Source organism: Mustela nigripes, chromosome 12, assembly GCF_022355385.1.
Source record: "Mustela nigripes isolate SB6536 chromosome 12, MUSNIG.SB6536, whole genome shotgun sequence".
Lineage (NCBI taxonomy): Eukaryota > Metazoa > Chordata > Mammalia > Carnivora > Mustelidae > Mustela > Mustela nigripes.
Window position 1 is genome coordinate 113,628,373 of NC_081568.1, and position 20,620 is coordinate 113,648,992.

Sequence of the window (20,620 nt, forward strand, 5' to 3'; positions counted from 1 at the left end):
ACTAATGAATGAATGAATAAAATGCCCAAATTAATCTGGTTATTTTTATTGTTGGTTTGATAGGGCAGTATTTTCATATCATGATAAAATTACTCAAATGAAGATTATGCTTCAGGGGGTTTAGATCTGGTTTTAGTGCTCTCTCATGATTATAAGGAGAAAAATGTATATATGTAATGACTCATAAGAAAATGAGAGTAGTTAATAGTGTTATGTATAGTATTGCATAGTAACTAAACGTTGTATATATTACTATACTATATATGACTGTATTAAAATAAATATATCATATATTATTCGGTAAAGATAATGTTGCCTAGTAACATTAGTGCTCCTAATAGTGGTATTAGCGATGGCGGATAATAGTGGCTTCTGGAAAGGACATTCTGGGAAAGACATGAGAGATGGAACAAAACAGAAGTTTCTTTTCCTGTTCATTATATATTTGTGTTACCTTTTGAAATTTTTTATTACCTATCCAGAAATAAGGTAACAGTTTTTAAAAAGTTAATTAAAATATAGGACAGTATCTAGATTTGTAAGTCTAGAGCTTTCACTTTTAAGACGTATGTAGAATTTACCATTTCTTCTAAATTTGGGGGGTACTATATACATAAAACATATTGGATAGTATATGATCGTAATTGTGTGATGGATTTTTAAAAATTGTTTCACTTGCTAAAGAGTATTTGGCTTCGATTAAATTTGTCAGTGGGAATGTATTAAATATAAAAAGGAATCTTTCTTGTGTCTGTGAAAGAGCTACCCATTCCAGTAGGCTGTCCTTTATTTCTCACTGAAAAGTACTGGGTTTCCAAGGTAAATTCAGTGTATTTTTAAAAATAGAACATAATCTCTCTCCTGTTCTCCCCTCCACCCCCCACCTCAGGATAATGTTCCCGAGTTGGAGGAAGGATTTATTGTCAACATCACTGATGTGTACCTGGTGAATTCTGACTTCTCTGCAGTTCAGCCAAGTGTGCGGAGGCCTGGGATAGAAATTGTTGAGATAATGATTGAAGAAAATGATGATCCCAGAGGAATTTTTAAGTTTCATGTTACCACAGTGAGATAAACTTTAATGTATTTATAGTAATACAGAAGCTTCTACCTGCTGATTTGGCCAATGTCATATATTTTCCACAAAATAATTGGCTTTGCTTCTAGATATTTATTAAATACATGTCTTAAAATTTGTCTTATAGACTTCTTAGTTCTCTTTTTGTTAGACCGATGAATCAAGCAAGGTTATTTTCATTAAATTTAAACCACAGTGTTCTAGAGGTGCCTGTCTCAGAAGAGTGTGTCTCTTGATCTCAAGACCATAGATGTTGAGTGTAGAGATTACTTAAATGAATAAAGAAGTTTAAAAACTTTTTAAAAATGTAAGGATTGTGGACACCTATTATGTATATTTATTTCTGATACTGGTTTCTATTTTGAAGGGTGAAATAGAAGAAGAAATAATAAATTTAGAAAGTGATGACATATAAGAAGTTAGTTTTGTCTGGTGTTTTAACTTATGTTCTTTACTTAAAGGATATTGATGGAGTCATTACTGCCTATGAGGTGCCTCCACCCCTGAATGTTCTTCAGGTTCCTGTAGTCCGGCTGGCTGGAAGCTTTGGGGCGGTCAATGTTTATTGGAAAGCAACAGTGGACACGGCTAGCCTGGAAGACTTTAAGCCATCTCATGGGATTCTTGAATTTGCAGATAAACAGGTATGCTATCCTAAACATACTAGCTATTTTTGGTTATACCTCAAACATTTTATAGATATCCACCAAATGAATATATATTAGTGACTGCTAAATGTATTATACTTTGTATGTTAAGCCAAACAGAATTATTATTAGTTAACATGTTATGATCTATTAATGGACATAGGAAGAGAACACAAAGAGGCAAGATTTCTGAACTCCCCCACCTGATCCTATTTTAAGCAGAAGTTAAAGGAGGATAATAAATGACTTAGAAGTACCTAAGAATATTTTTAAAAGGGCCTGATGAACTTCAATATTCCTATGAACTTTAGGTTAATTTATTCTATTTCTTTTTTAAAAAAGATTTTGTTTATTTATGTAAGAGAGAGAGAGAGCAGGGGTTTATGTTTGTGTAATTGTTATTACAGCCTATCTGGCATTTTAAATATTTTTATTCAAGAATCAGGCTTCACTGGTTTTTGTATACATAAATAACGCTATATTTTATTACATATGTAATGTCCTTTATCTTGAAAATAATAGAACATAAATTTCTGACTTTGAAATACTCTATAATTTTAAAATAGTATTATAAACATAACAGTACAGAATATACTTTTTTGTACTATGTTTCTGGTCAATAAGTTTATTTATATATGATCAAAAATTGCTATTATATCTTCCTTGCCTCTTGTCCTCCCAACCCCCTTCTTCTTTCTCTCCCTCCCTTTTCCCCTTCTTCCTTGTTTCTTTTGTAGGTTACTGCAGTGATAGAGATTACCATCATTGATGATGCTGAACTTGAACTCATGGAGACATTCAATATTTCCTTAGTCAGGGTGGCTGGAGGTGGCAGGCTTGGTGATGATGTTGTGCTAACTGTTGTTATTCCACAAAATGATTCCCCATTTGGAGTATTTGGATTTGAAGAAAAGACTGTAAGTTACATACATGGGTAGGAGGGTGCCTTCCCTTGGGCTAATGTTTTGTTTGTTTTTTTTTTTGTAATTTTTAGAAGAAAGCTGTCTTTCGTTTTTTAAAAAACTGTTACCCTTCACTTACAATTCTCTGCTCAGGAGTCCTTAGAGTTGACTATTGAATTAATGGCTGGTCCTCTCATCTGTGTTTGACAGTGATGAGTATTCGTACATCAGGTAATTCCAAGGGGGAACAAATTCTTTTTATTGGATGACATAGACCAAGAGCTTCTTTTTGTCCATACGTTCTGCTCTCAGCCTGCCTTGCTCCCAGACCCCCATCCTGATCACAAGGCAAGATTCTGTCATGGATCTAAGTGTTACACCCTTCTGTTACTCTCTCTTGACTTATATTGAACAAAAAACCACATTCACCCCAGCTCAAGTGTTTGTATTTCTCCTTTCTTCTCTCTTCCTTCCCACTGGCTGTCTCCTTCCAAGACTTACAAGAGGGAAGCTGATTATTATTATCACTTTAACTGCAGAGGAAGAGAAAAAAAAACTTAACCAATCATTTATGCTGCCAGATTGGGTGGCTAGTACAAATGACCTCTACATCTTAAATATAAAATGAATTGTTAAAACTATGTCATAATTATACACAATGATTTTATGACATAATTTTTAAGACTATTTTTCAAAGGAAATTCCAGGATGAAATAATCATAAATACATGGAGGTAATTCCAATATACACAACTTTTCTGGCTCTATTGGTCACCATTCTCTTTATTTGATCACTTGTAGGTAATCAGTGATTCGTCATAGATCATTTTATATAATAAACAGTTTGTGCTAATTCTCATTGTCTTTATTGTTCTGTGGATACAAGGCTAGACCTACAGCTAGCCTGTTAGGGCTGGGCATCCCAGATGTTCCAGAATTTAAGTAAACACTAATAATTGCCTAATGGCTTGATTATTGAAATTTCAATTTCATTAGAGAATGGGAAGCATAAAAGGGACAGGACACATTTCTGCTATAACCTACTGAGGGTCTCTTGGGGAAGGAATAAGCGGAAGTGTTTGTAAGGACTGGTAGATTCACAGGAGAGTGGCTGTGAATGTTTGCTCAGCAAAATGGAAAGTCTGGGAAACATAAAACTATGAGTATAAAGAAGAGAGTTAGAACTATCCATTATATTATTCACTTGAGATACGGACATCATTAATATTTTGTTGTATTTCCAACAATACTTTTTTCTTTGTGTATGTGAAAAGAAGTATTTTAATCTGTATAAATATATAACTTAATTTTTATAACATGTCTCTGTTAGCTTTTGAGGTAGATAAAAGGTTCAGGATTTTGGTCAAATCTTCAATGGGAAAACCTTAAGATAATGTTGTTGCTTTTAACATGGTCACACTTCTGGACTCAGGCATTAGACTGTATATTTACAAGCTTCTCTCAGTGTCAGGGAAAATGAAGTTACATTGCTTTTCGTAAGTAAGTTTTCTTTATTCATTTTCTCTGAACTGCTGTTATCGACTTTAGTGCACTCTTGGTCTGGGAACTGATATCTTCTTCAACTTCAAATTAACTTCAAATTTCTAGTCTGTCTTGCGATGTCAAAGTGGTAAGAGTGAGCCTGTGTTATTTCTCATGAGCTTTGTGACAAGGACATGAGTTGCTATCTGTAAAGCCTGTGCTTTATACTCAGTAGGTGTCCATCACTATTTTTAATCCTTGTAGTATCAGGAGAGCCTTGTTGCTCAGCTCTTTGTGGCTCTTTCTTCGATAGTCTGTTTCTTACTGCCAAAGGCTCTTGATAACACAGAATTTATCTTTTAACATGTATCTGAGATGCATAGTACTGTGCATACAGTGGACATTTTGTTAGCATTATCTGATGAAACATTAAGATTTAGAACCGTAGGATATTGAGGAAAGATTTTTAGTGTAAACCTGTCAAATGAATAAGCTGCTCCCAAGGGCAATATGGTAAGTATACCAAAGCACTGGCCCCAGCAGAGGCTCAAGAAATCTGCTTGGGACACCTCAACTCAAATGTCATTATCTGTGGAAGAAAAAAGGAAGGACTTATCTATGGATCCTGAGTTTATAGTTGATTTCTCCTATCTCACTTTGTTTGCTCCTTATTTATTATTTCTCTTCTCTGAGGAGGGGTATGGGTGTGGAGTCAGAACATTTGAAGCAAAGAGGAGGCTCCTCTTCTCCAAATATGTGCATAGAGCTAGCCCCCAGATCCTTAGAGTTTCCATGAGGCTTAAATGAGATAGAGTATATGTCAGAACTGACATATGATAGAAGCTCAATAAATATTAATTGGTTCTAAATCTCTGCTCTTGGGTGCCTGAGTGGCTCAGTTGGTTAAACGACAGCCTTCAGCTCAAGTCATGATCCTGGAGTTCCGGAATCGAGTCCCACATTGCGCTCTCAGCTCCATGGGGAGTCCGTTTCTCCCTCTGACCTTCTGCCCTCTCATGCTCTCTCTCTCTCAAATAAATAAATAAAATCTTTTTTTTTTTAAGTTTTTATTTATTCATTTGACAGAGATTACCAGTGGGCAGAGAGGCAGGCAGAGAGAGAGGAGGAAGCAGGCTCCCTGCTGAGCAGAGAGCTTGATGCAAGGCTTGATCCCAGGACCCCGAGATCACGACCTGAGCCGAAGGCAGAGGCTTTAACCCACTGAGCCACCCAGGCACCCCAATAAATAATATCTTTAAAAAAATAAAGATAAAAAAATAAATCTCTTTTCTTGGCATCAGCACAAAATCTCATGGGGGAAAAAACAAAAAACAACAGCTTTGTATTATATATTTAATTGTCTGTCAGTCTTAAAAATGGAGAGCATTGCATTATATTTTTATATTTACATAACAGGTAGACATTACAGGCTCAGTTTGGACTTTGCTTCAGAGTCAGTATATGCAATTCAGTTGAACAAATTCTCTTAATAAGGATCTAGTGTAGAAACTAAATGGTACAGGTAAATCAAAGTATTGAATGTCTTTCTTTATGTCGGGTTAATAAAACCTCTTTTAAATTGGACTTACTGCAGATAATTAGGAGGGCACTTCTGGCCTGTATTATGTGGGGAGCCTGACTACCATTAACTAAGAACTCCTAAATCCTACATCCTTAACATAATAAGTGTTTATTTCTTCTTCGTGTAAGAGTCCTACACCTGTGTTCCTGGTGGGGTCTTATGGACACCTCATCTCCATCTGACATTTCAGGTACCAGACTCTTTCCTTTTCCCATTCTATCTTCCTCTGGGTCCTGGAATCCTCACTAGTCACCCAGAAAATGGGAAAACATGGAATGTGGAATGTTCTGTGGGAAGTTGATGGCCAGACTGTGAGGAGCATACTTCATTTCCCATATGGTCTGCTGGCCAGAATTCAGTCACATGCTCCACCTAATTACAAGAGAGCCCAGGAAATGCCAAGTAGCAGAGTGTTTCGGACAAAAAGGAAATAGGGTTTGGCAAAACATTTTTTTTTCTTTCTGCCACATGATCGTACCATGAGCAGAGTTCTAAACTGAAAAGTAGATGTTATAAATAGAAATAAGATTGTTTTTCTTGCTTCATTTTTTCCCCCCACCTAACTTTGTTGTCTTTCTTTTAGGTGATGGTTGATGAATCTCTTTTGTCTGATGACCCTGATTCATATGTGACATTGACGGTTGTCCGGTCCCCAGGAGGAAAAGGGGCTGTTCGGCTTCAGTGGACCCTAGATGAGACAGCTAAAAATGATCTCAGGCCTTTGAATGGGACGCTTCTTTTTGATGAGGTATAGTCAGTGTCAGGACTCCTACAGTTTTACTCAAACTTGTGTTTGTTTTTTTCCCATAGTATTGCTTATGAATTCATATGATGGTATTTACGATGTATCTGGAATCTTTTTAAAATCATATGCACTTTGGAGGACATTGACACACACACACCCTAGAAATCTGAAATCAAATTTAATTTAGACACTGCCTCCATCCCACCATGAAAACTACTCTTCTCTCAACATTCTCTCTCCAATTAAGGACAAAAACCAGTCAACCAAGCTAGACATCTGGATGTCATCCCCATTTCTACTTCCTTTGTAACTCTTATCTATATTGATCACTGGGTTTGGTCACATTTTAGACAATTTAGAGGTCATGTTAATTCCCCCCCTTTTTTCCTATTAAAAATTTAAATGGGATTTATGGTCAGAGCTAAATTTTATATAGTAATTCTTCCAGAAGCAGCTCATAATTCCTAAGATACAAAAAGGACACACTTTAAAAATGCTTATAGACATAAACATTATTCCACTAATGAGGACACCCAAAATTTGGCTCAATCTGGAAAACGTTTTATTCCTCTCATTTGATATAGACAGAGTCTCAGAAGACCATTGTACTGCGCACACTTCGTGATACTGTGTTGGAAGAGAACAAGCATTTCACCATTCAGTTGATATCAATTGATGAGGTAGAAATATCTCCAGTGAAAGGTAAGAGAAATTCACATTTTTGGGTCTTAAAAAGTAGGTACTCAGAAAAATACAACCAAGTAACCAATACTCACAAACCTAAGTTTTATAATTCCTAAAATGTTTGCTAAAACATAAAGATGTCATTTCACATCTGTACTACAGCCAAAAAGATTTTTAAAACTAAAATTCTAATACCTGATATTGATAAAGTTGTATGTCAGAGATTTCACAATACTTAGCTCTGTGATTTTTTAAAAAGATGTTTATTGTAGTGATGCTTATAAAATAAAATATGGAAGCTTCCTAAATGGTCCAGCAATAGGAGACCTGTTAAATATGAGAGAATACCATGTAAGTGTTCGAAAGGAGATAGCAGAAAAAGCCTTAATTACATTAAAACTTAAAAACAATTACATGGGTAACCGCTGTGTTATGGCAGACTTCATAACATGTTCAAGGTCATCCCATTTTTGTCATGTGCTCATTACAAGTGTGTGGAATTATTTACTTGAAATGTTGATAGTGGGTTTTAATTACCTAGATTTTCTACACATATTTGTAATGGTCACATATTACTTTTACAATAAAATATTATTTTAAAACCTAGCATATTGCATGTTTTTCAGCCTACTATGTGTATTTTCATCTGAAAGTGATTACTTCAATGTTTTGATATTTCAGAAACAGACATTGTAATTCTTCTTTGCCTATAGCCCATATGCAAATTTTTTTCTTTGATCTGGAGAGAAAGAATTAATGTTTCTAAAGCAATTGCATTGTGCTATGTGTTAATAGTAACGTAAAATAAATGGCCCAGCCGCTTTGATAGGATAGCTTAGTGACTGTCACATGCCTTTCTTTGCCATCAAGAACTCCATTGTATGTGAAAGTCTGTGGCCAAAAAAGCAGAATTTTGTGGCCAAAAAGATTGTTAAAATTAAAGGAATATCACGTACATACCTAAGCTAGTTGTTTTTTTTTGCATTTTTATCTAGAGTACTTTCCAACAAATCATATGATTGTACCATATTCTTCCACACATCTTACGTTAGCTCAGTTGTTAGCATCCTGTTAAATGTCAGGATTGATGACATGCAGACTAACTAGACCCAAGAATAAGAATATACTAGTGATTCAGGTTGAGTCATATATCAATAAAAAATTTCGTAATATATTTCAGACTGTGACATACTTGGACATGACAAACCACTTTTGGTTTTATTTTTTTATTTTTATTTTTTTTAAATTTTTTATTTTTTTAAAGATTTTATTTATTTATTTGACAGAGGGAAATCACAAGTAGGCAGAGAGGCAGGCAGAAAGAGAGAGGAGGAAGCAGGCTCCCTGCTGAGCAGAGAGCCCGATGTGGGACTTGATCCCAGGACCCTGAGATCATGACCTGAGCCGAAGGCAGCGGCTTAACCCACTGAGCCACCCAGGCGCCCCCACTTTTGGTTTTATTAATCCATGCCATAGAAGTGAGACTATGGTAATTCGTCCCTTGTTTGATGAAACCGTAATAAGAGCTTCTGGAAACGATTTTCTTCAAGTTACTGCTAAATTATAATATGAATAGTCACATTATTTGATATGGTTTTCTTACCATTAATATTTGACACATTTTTATAGATGCTTATAAGCAATAATGGATCAGAAAATTAAAAAGTATCCAGGAATTCTTGCTTTTGCCACCTAGCCAGTTGTAGTGAACTGCCTGTAAAATGGTTACTGCAGAAGCGAATTAATGCAAATGGTAGGAGAGTACTCACTTACCATGGGAGTGAGAGTGGAATTATTATGCACTTTCTTCTGCCCCCTTTCATTAAAATATGATCTAGGGCAAGTTATTTGCCTCAATGTCTTGAGTGCCTCAGTATACTTAAATAATTTCATTGGTAAAATGAAGATAATGTTAGTATCTAATTTACATGACTGTCATGGCAATTAATTCATAAGATTTGTATACATGAAGTGCTGAGAATTTTGACAGGCTTATACTAAGTGAATACATGTGTTTGCTACATACGTGTTATGTATCAACTTCAACTTAGGTAGCGCCTCAATAATCATTCAGGGAGAAAAGGGAACATCAGGAGAAGTTGGGATAGCTCCATCATCTAGGCATGTCCTCATTGGAGAACCCTCAGGAAAGTATAATGGTACTGCTATCATCAGGTAAGGTGTCATGATTTTTCCCCCCCTCAGGTGGAGATTTTGAAGTTTTATTTAAATCACTAGCATTTTTATGCCATAAGTGCATTTTCCTCATTACATACATATTTCTCAAGCATCGTCATTTTATGTATTACTAACATCCTGTGAAAAGTAGATAAAATTTTTGGCAAAAACTGAAGCCATTTCTTGACGTGTCTTGAAGTTAGATTATGAAGAATGTCTAGGAAAAGTTCCTTCAACAAAAATCACGCAGTGGTGTATTGACCTCTCTTGACATTAGATCATGACTGTTTCTTGGGTGATTTGTACAACCCATGACGAGATTGATCACGCAGTGGTGTATTGATCACGCAGTGGTGTATTGACCTCTCTTGACATTAGATCATGACTGTTTCTTGGGTGATTTGTATAACCCATGACGAGAAAAATACCTTGAGTTAATTCCAGGAGAGCTGATGCTTTTGGCCCCATTCTGTCGCTAATCATGTAAAATAAGAGAGTTACTTCATCTCTGTAAGCTTCTGTCTTAGTTACAGAATCATTCCTTTGAAAATCCTCTGGATCAAACATTTTATGATTCTAAGCATTTAAAAATTAGGGCCTACTATATAACGAAGTAGTATGATCATAGACAATCTTGTTTAATACAAAGTTTCTCATGACTAGTAGGACAACTGTCAGTGAAGTAACTGAATTTGAGTTAATATTTTATCTTTCTGGTAGTTTTCCTTTAGTGTTGCTTGTAAGTGCTATTTTTTAGAGAACTGTGTTAAGCCATTCATTTTTTATACCCTTGTGTATTAAGTGAATTCTGTAAATACTTTCTTTTAAATCCCCTCAAGTGTTCCCCTTCTAATGTGTAGGTTTTGCTAGTATTGTCAAGCAGATTTATATACATTCAGTACTTTGAGTGGTAGTATCCTGGAATCATAAAACTTGCTTTTGATTTGATAGATAAGGATCTATAATGCATACTGTTCTTGAAATAAATGAAAATTGTTGTTGAAAGACACAAAAAATATTTAGGAAAGATTACTTCAACAAAGATGTACTAATTATACATTTATGTAACATAGCCTCATTCGTGGCCCAGCGATCTGGGGGGAGGTCACCGTGTACTGGAGGATATTCCCCCCTTCTGTGGGAGAATTTGCTGAAATGTCAGGAAAACTGACAATGCGAGATGGACAGTCTGCAGCAGTTGTAATAATACAGGTAGCAATACGACTGGTTTCTGTTATGCTCCTTGGTGTGTGTGTGTGTGTGTGTGTGAATGAGGGGTCGGGTGGTCGGAGGTGGTGGTATCCCTGAGTTTGTTGTTGTTGTGGACAGGAGTGGTGTTTTTCTTTAAACGTTAGAACCTACCGTTGATGGCTCTTTTTGTCCTCTAGGCTTTGAATGATGACGTTCCTGAGGAGAAGAGCTCCTATGAGTTTCAGCTTATTGGAATCAGTGAGGGGGGGTTGCTGAGTGGATCCAGCAGCACTGCCAACATCACCGTGGTGGCCAGTGACTTTCCCTATGGCCGATTCTCCTTCTCACAGGAGCAACTTCGAGTGTCGGAAGAAACCCGAAGGGTAGAGTATAAAATGCTTAAAATCTTAGACATCAAAAAAAAAAAAAAAAAAAAAATCTTAAACATCCTTTTTTGTTTTTTTTTTGTGTGTTTTTTTTTTTTTTTTTTTTTTTTTTGCAAACAGGAGTTTTTTTTTGCAAAGCTGGCTTAACCTTTAAATATTAAGACTTCATGTAGCAAGATATATTGTGTGTCATCTTTAAAATGTGTTTCCTGGTTCATACTCCAGAGTTTTCACAAATTGATTAATTTGCTACTAACACCATTATTTTAACATATATTTTATAAACTTTTATAGATTCTACATAAACATAACCCTAGTAAACCTAGAATCTTTAGTTAGAAACCATAAAAAATTAGGTATGAGCTGGTGGATTAGACACCCAAGTCAGATAAAAACTGCTTCTTGGCTTAGGTGAATATCACCGTCGTCCGTTCAGGGGGATCATCTGGCCGCGTGAGACTCTGGTATGAGACCGTGAGTGGGACAGCGGAGGCAGGCTTGGACTTTATCCCTGCAGCGGGGGAGCTCCTCTTTGAAGCCAGGGAGATGGCGAGAAGTGTGCACATTGAAATACTTGACGATGGTCTTCCTGAAGGACCAGAGGAATTTTCTCTAGTAATTACAAAGGTGGAACTCCTGGGAAGGTAAAGTTTTAAAAAAGAAAATAGAGAATGTGTTGTAGAAGGATTAATACCGAACTTGCTGTCTTTCAGATTTATGTGAGAGTGGGACAGGGCATAGCAGGGAAATTATGACCAAGATTAACTGTCACTTGTGCCAAGTTCTAAAATACCAGTTTTTGCTCAAAGTTGAAAGTGTATTATTTTTATTTGAGAATTCACTCTGGGTAGTCAGAGAATGGAACGTGGTATGAGCTTGTAAGCATTTGGTAAAGAAATGGAGGTCGCAGGTCAGCTGGTGCGATGAAATTTATTTTGCCTTTCCTCTTTCTCTACACCTGAGGGCTGAGTGAGAAATTTCTTTCCTTGGTATCCCTATTGTCTTCTGTGGGAAAATGAGGTAGACTTGTCAAGTGGGGAAAAGTAGGAGTCAAAGATAGTTGTAACCGTGTACCACGTTTTTATTGAAGATAAGATTTAACCATATTGAGGCTGTCTTGTTTCCTGACTTAGTGGGAGCAGACTTGATTCACACTGGTGGGAAGCACCTGAAGCCTGCTGAGATACCCACAAACTGAGTAGCCCAGGAGCACCTCTGCTCTGACAGATGGCACAAAACCCGCAACCAGAATCATGTTGGCATTTATATCAGTCTTAAAGGAATTTTTCTGGTTCATAAAAATGGTTTTGCATCTGTTCTCTGAATGCTATGTTTTAAAAGCTTTTTCTAACTAAAATATTTCACTGAGTGACTTTGGTAAGATGTATGTCAATCCCATGTGGAAGAAATACTGTGGGTTTGTGTATACTTCAAATCTTAATTTTCCTAGAAATGATTCCGTTCCTAGCAATTGGCATGAATTTTCTTTTCTTTTTCTTTTTTTTTTAACCGGGAAAATAACTGTATTTTCTTTGGGAGTGTGGCAGATGTCTAACTATTCTCAGAACTCCTGGAATTGCTTGTTGGGGCCAGTGGCCTTCATGGCTTTGAGCACGTTGAAGCTTACAGTTTTGCTCAGGAGTCAGCATTTCCCACCATGACAATGTCATTGATCTGGAGCTCCCTGAAGCAGGAGAACAGGTGCACAGACATGTTCTTGTGGCGTTTCTCAAAGCAGGTGTACTTTTGGGTGTAGTGGAGGTTGTCTCAGTGGATGATGGTGGCCCTCTGCATCTTCTTCTTGGTCACCACACCAGATAGAATGCATCCTCAAGCAGAGACATGACCAGTGAAGGGGCGTTTCTTGTCAATATAGGTGCCCTCTGTGGCTTTTCTTGGGCATCCTGAAACTCAGACCGATGTTTTGGTAGTCTTGTGGGAATGTCTCCTCGCCAGCTTCTCCAAGCAGGACCCTCTTCTTATTTTGAAAGATGGTTGGCTGTTTTGGTGGGTGTCCTCCATCAGAATGTCCCAGCCATGTGAGAAGAGGAGAACTGGCAGTAGGAATGAATTTGCACTTATATTAAATGTGTTAAAATTGGAGGTTGCTGTTGACTATTTTAATGAAGTAAGTGAAATTTATTCATTAGCCCATTAAGTGTAAGATAACATCCACGTTACTGACTAATTAGGACTTGAAGATTTTGCCCTCTTTCTTTTTAAAAGAAAAAAAAAATTCCTACATAAGCTTAATTCTGAGAAAACAAGTTTTTCCTTCTAGGTAAATTTCTAAGTTTCCTTTAACTTGAAAAAGGAAAGCAGTATAATCTCATTTTGCCTAGTTGCTAGGTAATTCACTGCTTTGGTGTGAAGGTAATCAGCTAAGCTACAATCCATCTCAGACAACTATTAACAGTTTTGTTTTTTTTTAAAGATTTTACTTATTTGTTTGTCAGAGAGAGAGAGAGCACAAGCAGGGGGACCAACAGGCAGAGGAAGAAGCAGTTTCCCCACTGAGCAAGGAGCCCGATGTGGGACTTGATCCCAGGATCCTGGGTGGGATCATGACCGGAGCAGAAGGCAGACGCTTAACCAACTGAGCCACTCAGGCATCCAACATTTATCTTATCATTTAATATTTTTAATCCCTTGTTTTCTAATTTTGCCTTATATGTAACCTGACTTTAACCTTTTGAAATTATGTAGCCTAAAAATACCAGGTAAAGAGAATTTGAGAATTGAAGAAAAGACGAAGATGGTTTACTTCCATTTTTTAGCTTCAGGAATTAAAGTGATATGAAACTCTGAAAGATAAAAGGTTTCTTCAGTGGGAATCATATCAATCCAAAAAAAGTGACTCAGCTGAAATACATCTAGCTGAGTAAACCATCATCTGTATTAAGGACTAGAGACATTGATTGTAATCGGGGTTCACAGAAATATTTCCTTGTAGCTTGAAATTTCAGTAGTGGCATGACACCTGCTCTTTCTTTAAAGTAACCCTTTCATCCTGTCCCTGAGTGCACTGCAGATCTGCCTGAAGCCCCTGCCTCAGCCCCTCACAATCAGATGAGCTAAGCTACAATCCATCTCAGACAACTATTAACAGTTTTGGTTTTTTAAAAGATTTTACTTATTTGTTTGTCAGAGAGAGAGAGAGAGAGAGCACAAGCAGGGTTTTATCAGTTTATCAGTGCATTCCTAGCCCAGAGGTTCATCTTACAACTTATCCCCAATTTCCTGATAGTCGTATTATCTTCCCATTGCCAAAGTTTAATAACTTTTTATTGGTTTTGGTTTCATACAGGCAGTAATAATTGTGAGCCACACAGAAGTCTATTTCAGACATCATTTCAGGAAAAAAGAGAGTATTTTAGTGTTGGGGATCTTTCAAGGTATTAAAATGCTTAATAGGACTAAGTTGTAGGAGCTAAGAGGACCCTTCGGCTTATGCTCACCAATTATGTACTCATTTTCTCTTCTTTTGTTATTATTTTCTCATGATTTTGCAAGAGGGTATGATTTTACCATCCGAGAAAATGGTCTTCAGTTAGATCAACCTCCTGAAATAGGAAACATCTCCATTGTCCGAATCATAATAACGAAAAATGATAATGCAGAGGGTGTCATTGAATTTGACCCAAGGTATACTGCCTTTGAAGGTAAGTTCGGCAGTCTTATAAATTTACCACTACTTTCTGAGTTACAGAGTAACTGAGCATGACTCTGTCAGTTTGAATTTCCATGTATAAATGTTCTCAGCTTGCTCTATGTATGTGCACGCATGTGTGGGTGTATACCTGTGTAGGTACATACATGGACACCTTCTTATGTATTTACATTAGCCTTTATATATTTATATATTTATTTTTTAAATCTGTTTTGTGTTACCTTTGAGCAGTATTAAATCCCACTCGTGTATGGCAAAGCTGCATGGTAAGGAACAAGACTTATGCCCATATTCCCTCCTGGGGAAAAAGAGGTGGCTGCTTTTTGGATTTTATTCAAAGGCAGATGCCTTTCAAGATAAACATGTTGATCTTCTTGCTGCAATTAATTTATTGACCTCATTGCCTCTATCAAATTCATTCGTTATCTAGCCATTTTTAAAAAATTTTTATTTATTTATTTGACAGATCACAAGTAGGCAGAGAGTCAGGCAGAGAGAGAGGGGGAAGCAGGCTCCCTGCTGAGCAGAGGACCTGATGTGGGGCTCGATCCCAGGATCCTGAGACCATGACCTGAGCTGAAGGCAGAGGCTTAACCCACTGAGCCACCCAGGCACCCCTATCTAGCCATTTTTAAAGTTCATCAGAAATTACTTTGGAGGGGCTCCAGGGTGGCTCGGTTAGTTAAGCATCTGTCTTTGGCTCAGGTTATGACCCCAGGGTCCTGGGATTGAGCTCTGTATCAGACTCCCTACTCAGAGGGGAGTCTGTTTTTCCCTCTCCTCTGCCTCCTCATGTGCTCTCTCTCTCTCTCTTACTTTCCCTCTCAAATACATAAATAAATAAACTCTTCAAAAAAAAAGAAATCATTTTGGAATTGATTAATATTGACTTTGTGAGTAAAGTCATGGAAGACACCACTGTTTTGTGAACCTCAGCTAGTAAAAGTCATGCTGCATTTTTAATACCAAGTGATATATAAAGGACTTAGAATTTTTTTTTTCTGTCCACTGATTTCTGTTTGATTCATTATCTTTGGGGAAATTTAGAGCAATTCATATTTATAATGACAATGTAAATTCAGTATTATTTAGTCATGGCTACTATGAACTGTTGGCTAAGATAAGCATAGCTAATGTAAACTCTATTAAATGATATTTTTATTTACAGAGGTTAAATAACGAGAGCAAAATAAATTTTTGAAAACAATTTTTAGTTGAAATTAAACATCGAGAATACATTTTCAGATTCTCAAATAGATTTCATAGGAACTTAAAATGTAATAAAATTGTATTTTTATCTGGACTTTTAAAAAGCGTTCGTATAATTAACATGAACTTCAATTGTTTATACTATGTGTTCCACTAAATGTAGAAGCAATTCAGAATACTTTCCTTTGAGTACACATATTTTAAGAATATTTCATGTTCATCTTGCATTGCTTTAGTAAGCAAGGATCATTTATTTCTACATAGCACACAGAGGGAGAAAACCTATGCTAATAATTAAATAGATTGTTTCAATTCTAACTTACACCGTTCACTATAGTTTTCAGTTTATAACAAACTATATTTCTCATAAAAATAAGTCTTGAATTTTTCACTAATTTTTAAAAAGATTTATTTATTTGAGAGAGAGAGAGAGAGCGTGTACCTGGACTTGGAGGGAGAGGGGCAGAGAGAGAGAGAGAGGGAATATCAAGAAGACTTCCCACTGAGCAGAGAGCCTGACACAGGGATCAATCTTACCATCCTGAGATCATGACCTGAGTAGAAATCAATTTAACTGACTGAGCCACTCAAGTGCCCCCCAGTATTTTTTTAAATTTATAAAAATTATGTTAAAAAATAAGAGCTTGCATTGTTCTGTTATATTTAATGCTATTTTTAATTTGACCGACTCTTATAAAAACTAGTTGCTTTGTCTGGGATACCAATTAATTGCACATTCCTGCTACAGTGGAGGAAGATGTTGGAATGATCACGATTCCGGTGGTGAGGCTGGGAGGAACTTACGGCCGTGTGACTGCTGATTTCATCTCTCAGAGCTCCTCTGCAGTTGCTGGTGGTGTCGATTATATGCTGCATGGCAGCTCGGTCACCTTTCAGCATGGGCAGAACTTAAGTTTTATAAATGTGTCCATCATTGATGACAATGAAAGGTAATACTGTTTAGTAACGTCAGAAATAATGTAGTCATATGTAAAGCATGATTACTATGTTCCAATCCTTACTTATGCTTTGCACTGATAATAGAATTTTAGATTATATATATGCCCATTGAGAAACAAGTGAAAAACTTTGGGGGGGTGCTGGAGTAGGAAAGAAGGGATTGGGAGACAATTGGGATTTTGTGTGTCACTTTTTCATATACAGGGAAATAATAATTTTTGCTCTTTTATATTTGAAATGTCTAATCAGAATGTAGAAACATCTTGCAATTCACTTCCTTAATGCATTAAGCAATTCAAAAGAAAGGAAGAAAGTCTAGTAACTATTGCAGGTTATATAATATTGAAGTTGATCATTCATGCTTTTAGCTGAGCACCCTCTTCTTACCACTTGGTGTATGAATGCTGTGCCTTGAATATGTATGACCAATTTGGAAAATGACTAGTTATTTGGATCTTAGAAGCATTTTAATATGTTTAGACTCACAGAATTGCTCCTTCTCGCTATGCAGTGAATTTGCAGAACCCATTGAAATTTTGCTTGTTGGAGCTACTGGCGGAGCAGTCCTTGGGCGCCACCTAGTGAGCAGAATCACAATTGCCAAGAGCGATTCTCCCTTTGGCGTTTTAAGATTTCTTAATCAAAGCAAAATTACTGTTCCTAATCCCAATTCCACAATGATTTTATCCTTGTTGCTGGAGCGGACTGGAGGACTCGTAGGAGAAATTCAGGTAGAGTTATTCTTCCCATGGTTTTAAAAATAATTTTGGGGGCTCCTGGGTGGCTCAGTGGCTTAAAGCCTCTGCCTTCAGCTCGGGTCATGATCCCAGGGTCCTGGGATAGAGCCCCGCATCGGGCTCTCAGCTCAGCGGGGAGCCTGCTTCCCCCGCTCTCTCTGCCTGCCTCTCTGCTTACTTGTGATCTTTGTCAAATAAATAAATAAAATCTTTAAAATAAAAAAAAATTAAAAAAATAATTTTGATGGCTTGAGTATAGAGTTGGATTTTCTTATTCTTCAAATATATGTTTATTTATTTATAATCAACAATATTTATTAATTACTCACTGGGTATAAAGTAGCTGACAAGTCCTGTGAATTCCATAAGAATATATATGAGACGTTGCTGTCATCAGGAACTCTTGAAAGCAAGTTAGAAAGGAGATGAAATGAAATGAAGAATTCTGATAAAAGGTTCAAGTATTTTTTTGGTGCTTTTCGAATGCCAGACCCTCTTCTGGGCACTGAGAATACACTGATGAATGAGACAGACCTTGTTTTCTTAGGGTTTTCAGAACAGTAAACAGATAAATTTAAAATATATATGTGTGTGAAACACTTAAGCAATCTACAGGGATATCAGATCTAGAAACACAATCATGAGTCAGCTATCGACTACTCTAGATGGTGACATTGTGATATTTAAGCTGAAAGCTAGACACTGAGACATGGTCATGTAATTGTTAGAGAGCTGAGCCTTTTGGCAGAAGCAGTAGACAAGCCTGGCCTGTTTCAGGTCTGGAGGGTTCTATGCCACACAAGGTCTGTTGGAGAGGTTAGTAGGTGTGTGATCACAGAGACCCTCCTAAGTCAGGCTAAAGGGTATTCTGAGTGCAAATAGGATGCCATTAGAGAGTGTGAGGCAGGGGAATGGTGTTGATGTCCCCGGGGTTGCCATTTTAAGTAGCTTACTTGTGACTGCTTGGTGGGGAAATGGAATGTCAAGAAGCCAGAGCAGAAGCAGGAAGGGCAGTTAGAAGGCTCTTGACCTCTGTCGTCCAGGGCTGAGCTGACAGTGGCTAAGATGGGTGCAGATGGGATGCTGAGAAGTGAATAGATATTGAGCATCTTTTGGAGGAAAAATTCACCAGGCAGTGGAGGTCGAGGCAAAGAGCAATCAAGAATAACTGCTAAAATTTTAGATGAGCATTTGGTTAAACTGTAGTGTTGTTTACTGAGATAGGCAGAAGCTTGGGGGTCGTTGTGGAATCAAGAGTTCTGTTTTGGTCTTGTTCATTTGAGATTGCGATTGGCCGTCCCAGTAGAGGGTCAAGCAGGCAGGGTGTGTGAGTATGGGCTGTGGGGAGGCCGGAGGCTGCTGACACATGTGGAGGTATTTGAAACCACATGACTCAAGGAGCGTAGATAGGAATGTGAAGAAAACAGCCGGAAGTCCTGGGCTACAAGCATTGAACGATCTGAGGAAGGAGAGCCAGCATAGAAAACTGAGATGTAAAAGCACAGGGGAAGATATGTATCATGTATCATGGAGGCCATGAAAGACGGGACGCTGTGTTTCAGGGAAAAGGAAGTGATCAGCTATGCCCAGTGCTGGTGAAAGATAAAAGAAGCAAAGACGAAGTCCCAGTGTTTTCCATGTAGATATGAAAAGTATATAATTTTATATTATAGAAATACTTAAAAATGCATTTATTATACAATTTTGTTTCTTATAATGATTTATGAAAATGTATGTTCATTTTATACCAGAAATTTATTTGTGTATATTCAGAAGAGATTGCACACCCAGCAGATTTTTCTTGTGGTTTTATTGTCTTATTCAAATAGGTTCTGATTAACAGAGACTATGCATACAGCAAGACAGTGTTGTACTCATTTTTAAAAGTTTATATTTCTCTAATATATATATTATATTACAATATAAATATACATATCTAAATATGTACATTTAAAATGGGTGCTTATTTTTCTGTGGTGATGACCAGTGATCAGGTATTCATATTTTTCTTTATTATCTATGAAAACTCATATTCTGTTAGTATGTAGTTTATATTTGCAAATATTAGTATTTTTAAAAAGATATGAGGAATTCTCTGGAGCTATCCTAGAATAATTCTCATTTATATATGCATGTATATAAGATATATAATTTTTTTTCTAATACTACATATCCTGCAAAGTAATTCTTTGTTTAAAATTGTTTCTGTCTGGGGCACCCGGCTGGCTCAGTCAGTAGAGCATGCGACTCTTGATCTTGGGGTTGTAAGTTTGAGCCCCAGTTTGGGTGTACAGATTACTTTTTTAAAAATCTTAAATAAATAGATAGATACAAATGAAATAAAATTGATCATCTCTATTAAAAACACAAACTACTCTGCAGGTGAACTGGGTGATTTTAGGACCCAATTCTCAGGAAGCCTTACCACCACAGAACAGAGACATTGCGGACCCAGTGAGTGGATCCTTCTATTTTGGGGATGGAGAAGGTGGTGTGAGAACCATCACTCTGACAGTCTATCCTCATGAAGACATCGAAGTTGAAAAGATATTCATTATTAAACTTGAACTTGTGAAGGGAGAAGCTAAATTAGACTCCAGAGCTAAAGATATTACATTAACAGTAAGTCTGACTTTATTTTTCCCACAAAATTTTGGAGTAATGGATTTATCAGAAAATGCATTTTACATTTGTTGAAACTCCATGAGCTTAAGATTAATTCAAAGTTATAAAGCCAGATGAAGTCCTAATAATTCCTATGGGCCAGACTTCTTTGTTATTATATTAGTTTATTACATAGCTTGATTATTGGTAATTAGTTTATAAAGGGCTCTTGTATAGTGATAAATACTTTCCACTCAGAAAATTTGGTGTTTGGTGAATATTTTTGCACTTTCAGACAGAAGCTATTTGTTATATTGTCCCATACGTTGAATACCTTTGCCTTGAAAGTACATGAAAATTATTAACTCAATCACTAATTAGATTGTTGGAAGGTAGAATAGTATTTGTTTAATTAGCACAATGATGTTTTGGATCAAATCTGAATGTTTGATGTGAATGAATGATTCAGTCTAACAGGGGTAAATATTGCTGAGGACCAGGATATGAAAACAATGTAGAGAGGTGCTCTTTTTTTTTAAGTTTGGAAAATTCTCTAGTCTTGGGTC

The 20,620-nt window shown here is 36.7% G+C and overlaps 1 protein-coding gene and 1 pseudogene across 1 annotated transcript in view; one reads left to right on the forward strand and one right to left on the reverse strand.

Moving 5' to 3' along the window:
* ADGRV1 (adhesion G protein-coupled receptor V1) overlaps positions 1–20,620 on the forward strand; it is a 527,902-nt gene that overhangs the window by 162,329 nt on the left and 344,953 nt on the right. Inside the window, exons 57-69 of the mRNA XM_059416383.1 lie at positions 890–1,066; positions 1,540–1,722; positions 2,463–2,642; positions 6,274–6,438; positions 7,020–7,137; positions 9,171–9,294; positions 10,371–10,509; positions 10,686–10,871; positions 11,286–11,518; positions 14,388–14,536; positions 16,502–16,703; positions 17,225–17,444; positions 19,833–20,072. Coding sequence (XP_059272366.1) covers positions 890–1,066; positions 1,540–1,722; positions 2,463–2,642; positions 6,274–6,438; positions 7,020–7,137; positions 9,171–9,294; positions 10,371–10,509; positions 10,686–10,871; positions 11,286–11,518; positions 14,388–14,536; positions 16,502–16,703; positions 17,225–17,444; positions 19,833–20,072 — 2,316 coding nt within the window. The remainder of the gene's footprint in view (positions 1–889; positions 1,067–1,539; positions 1,723–2,462; positions 2,643–6,273; positions 6,439–7,019; positions 7,138–9,170; positions 9,295–10,370; positions 10,510–10,685; positions 10,872–11,285; positions 11,519–14,387; positions 14,537–16,501; positions 16,704–17,224; positions 17,445–19,832; positions 20,073–20,620) is intronic.
* LOC132028136 (small ribosomal subunit protein uS17-like) lies at positions 12,436–14,223 on the reverse strand (annotated as a pseudogene).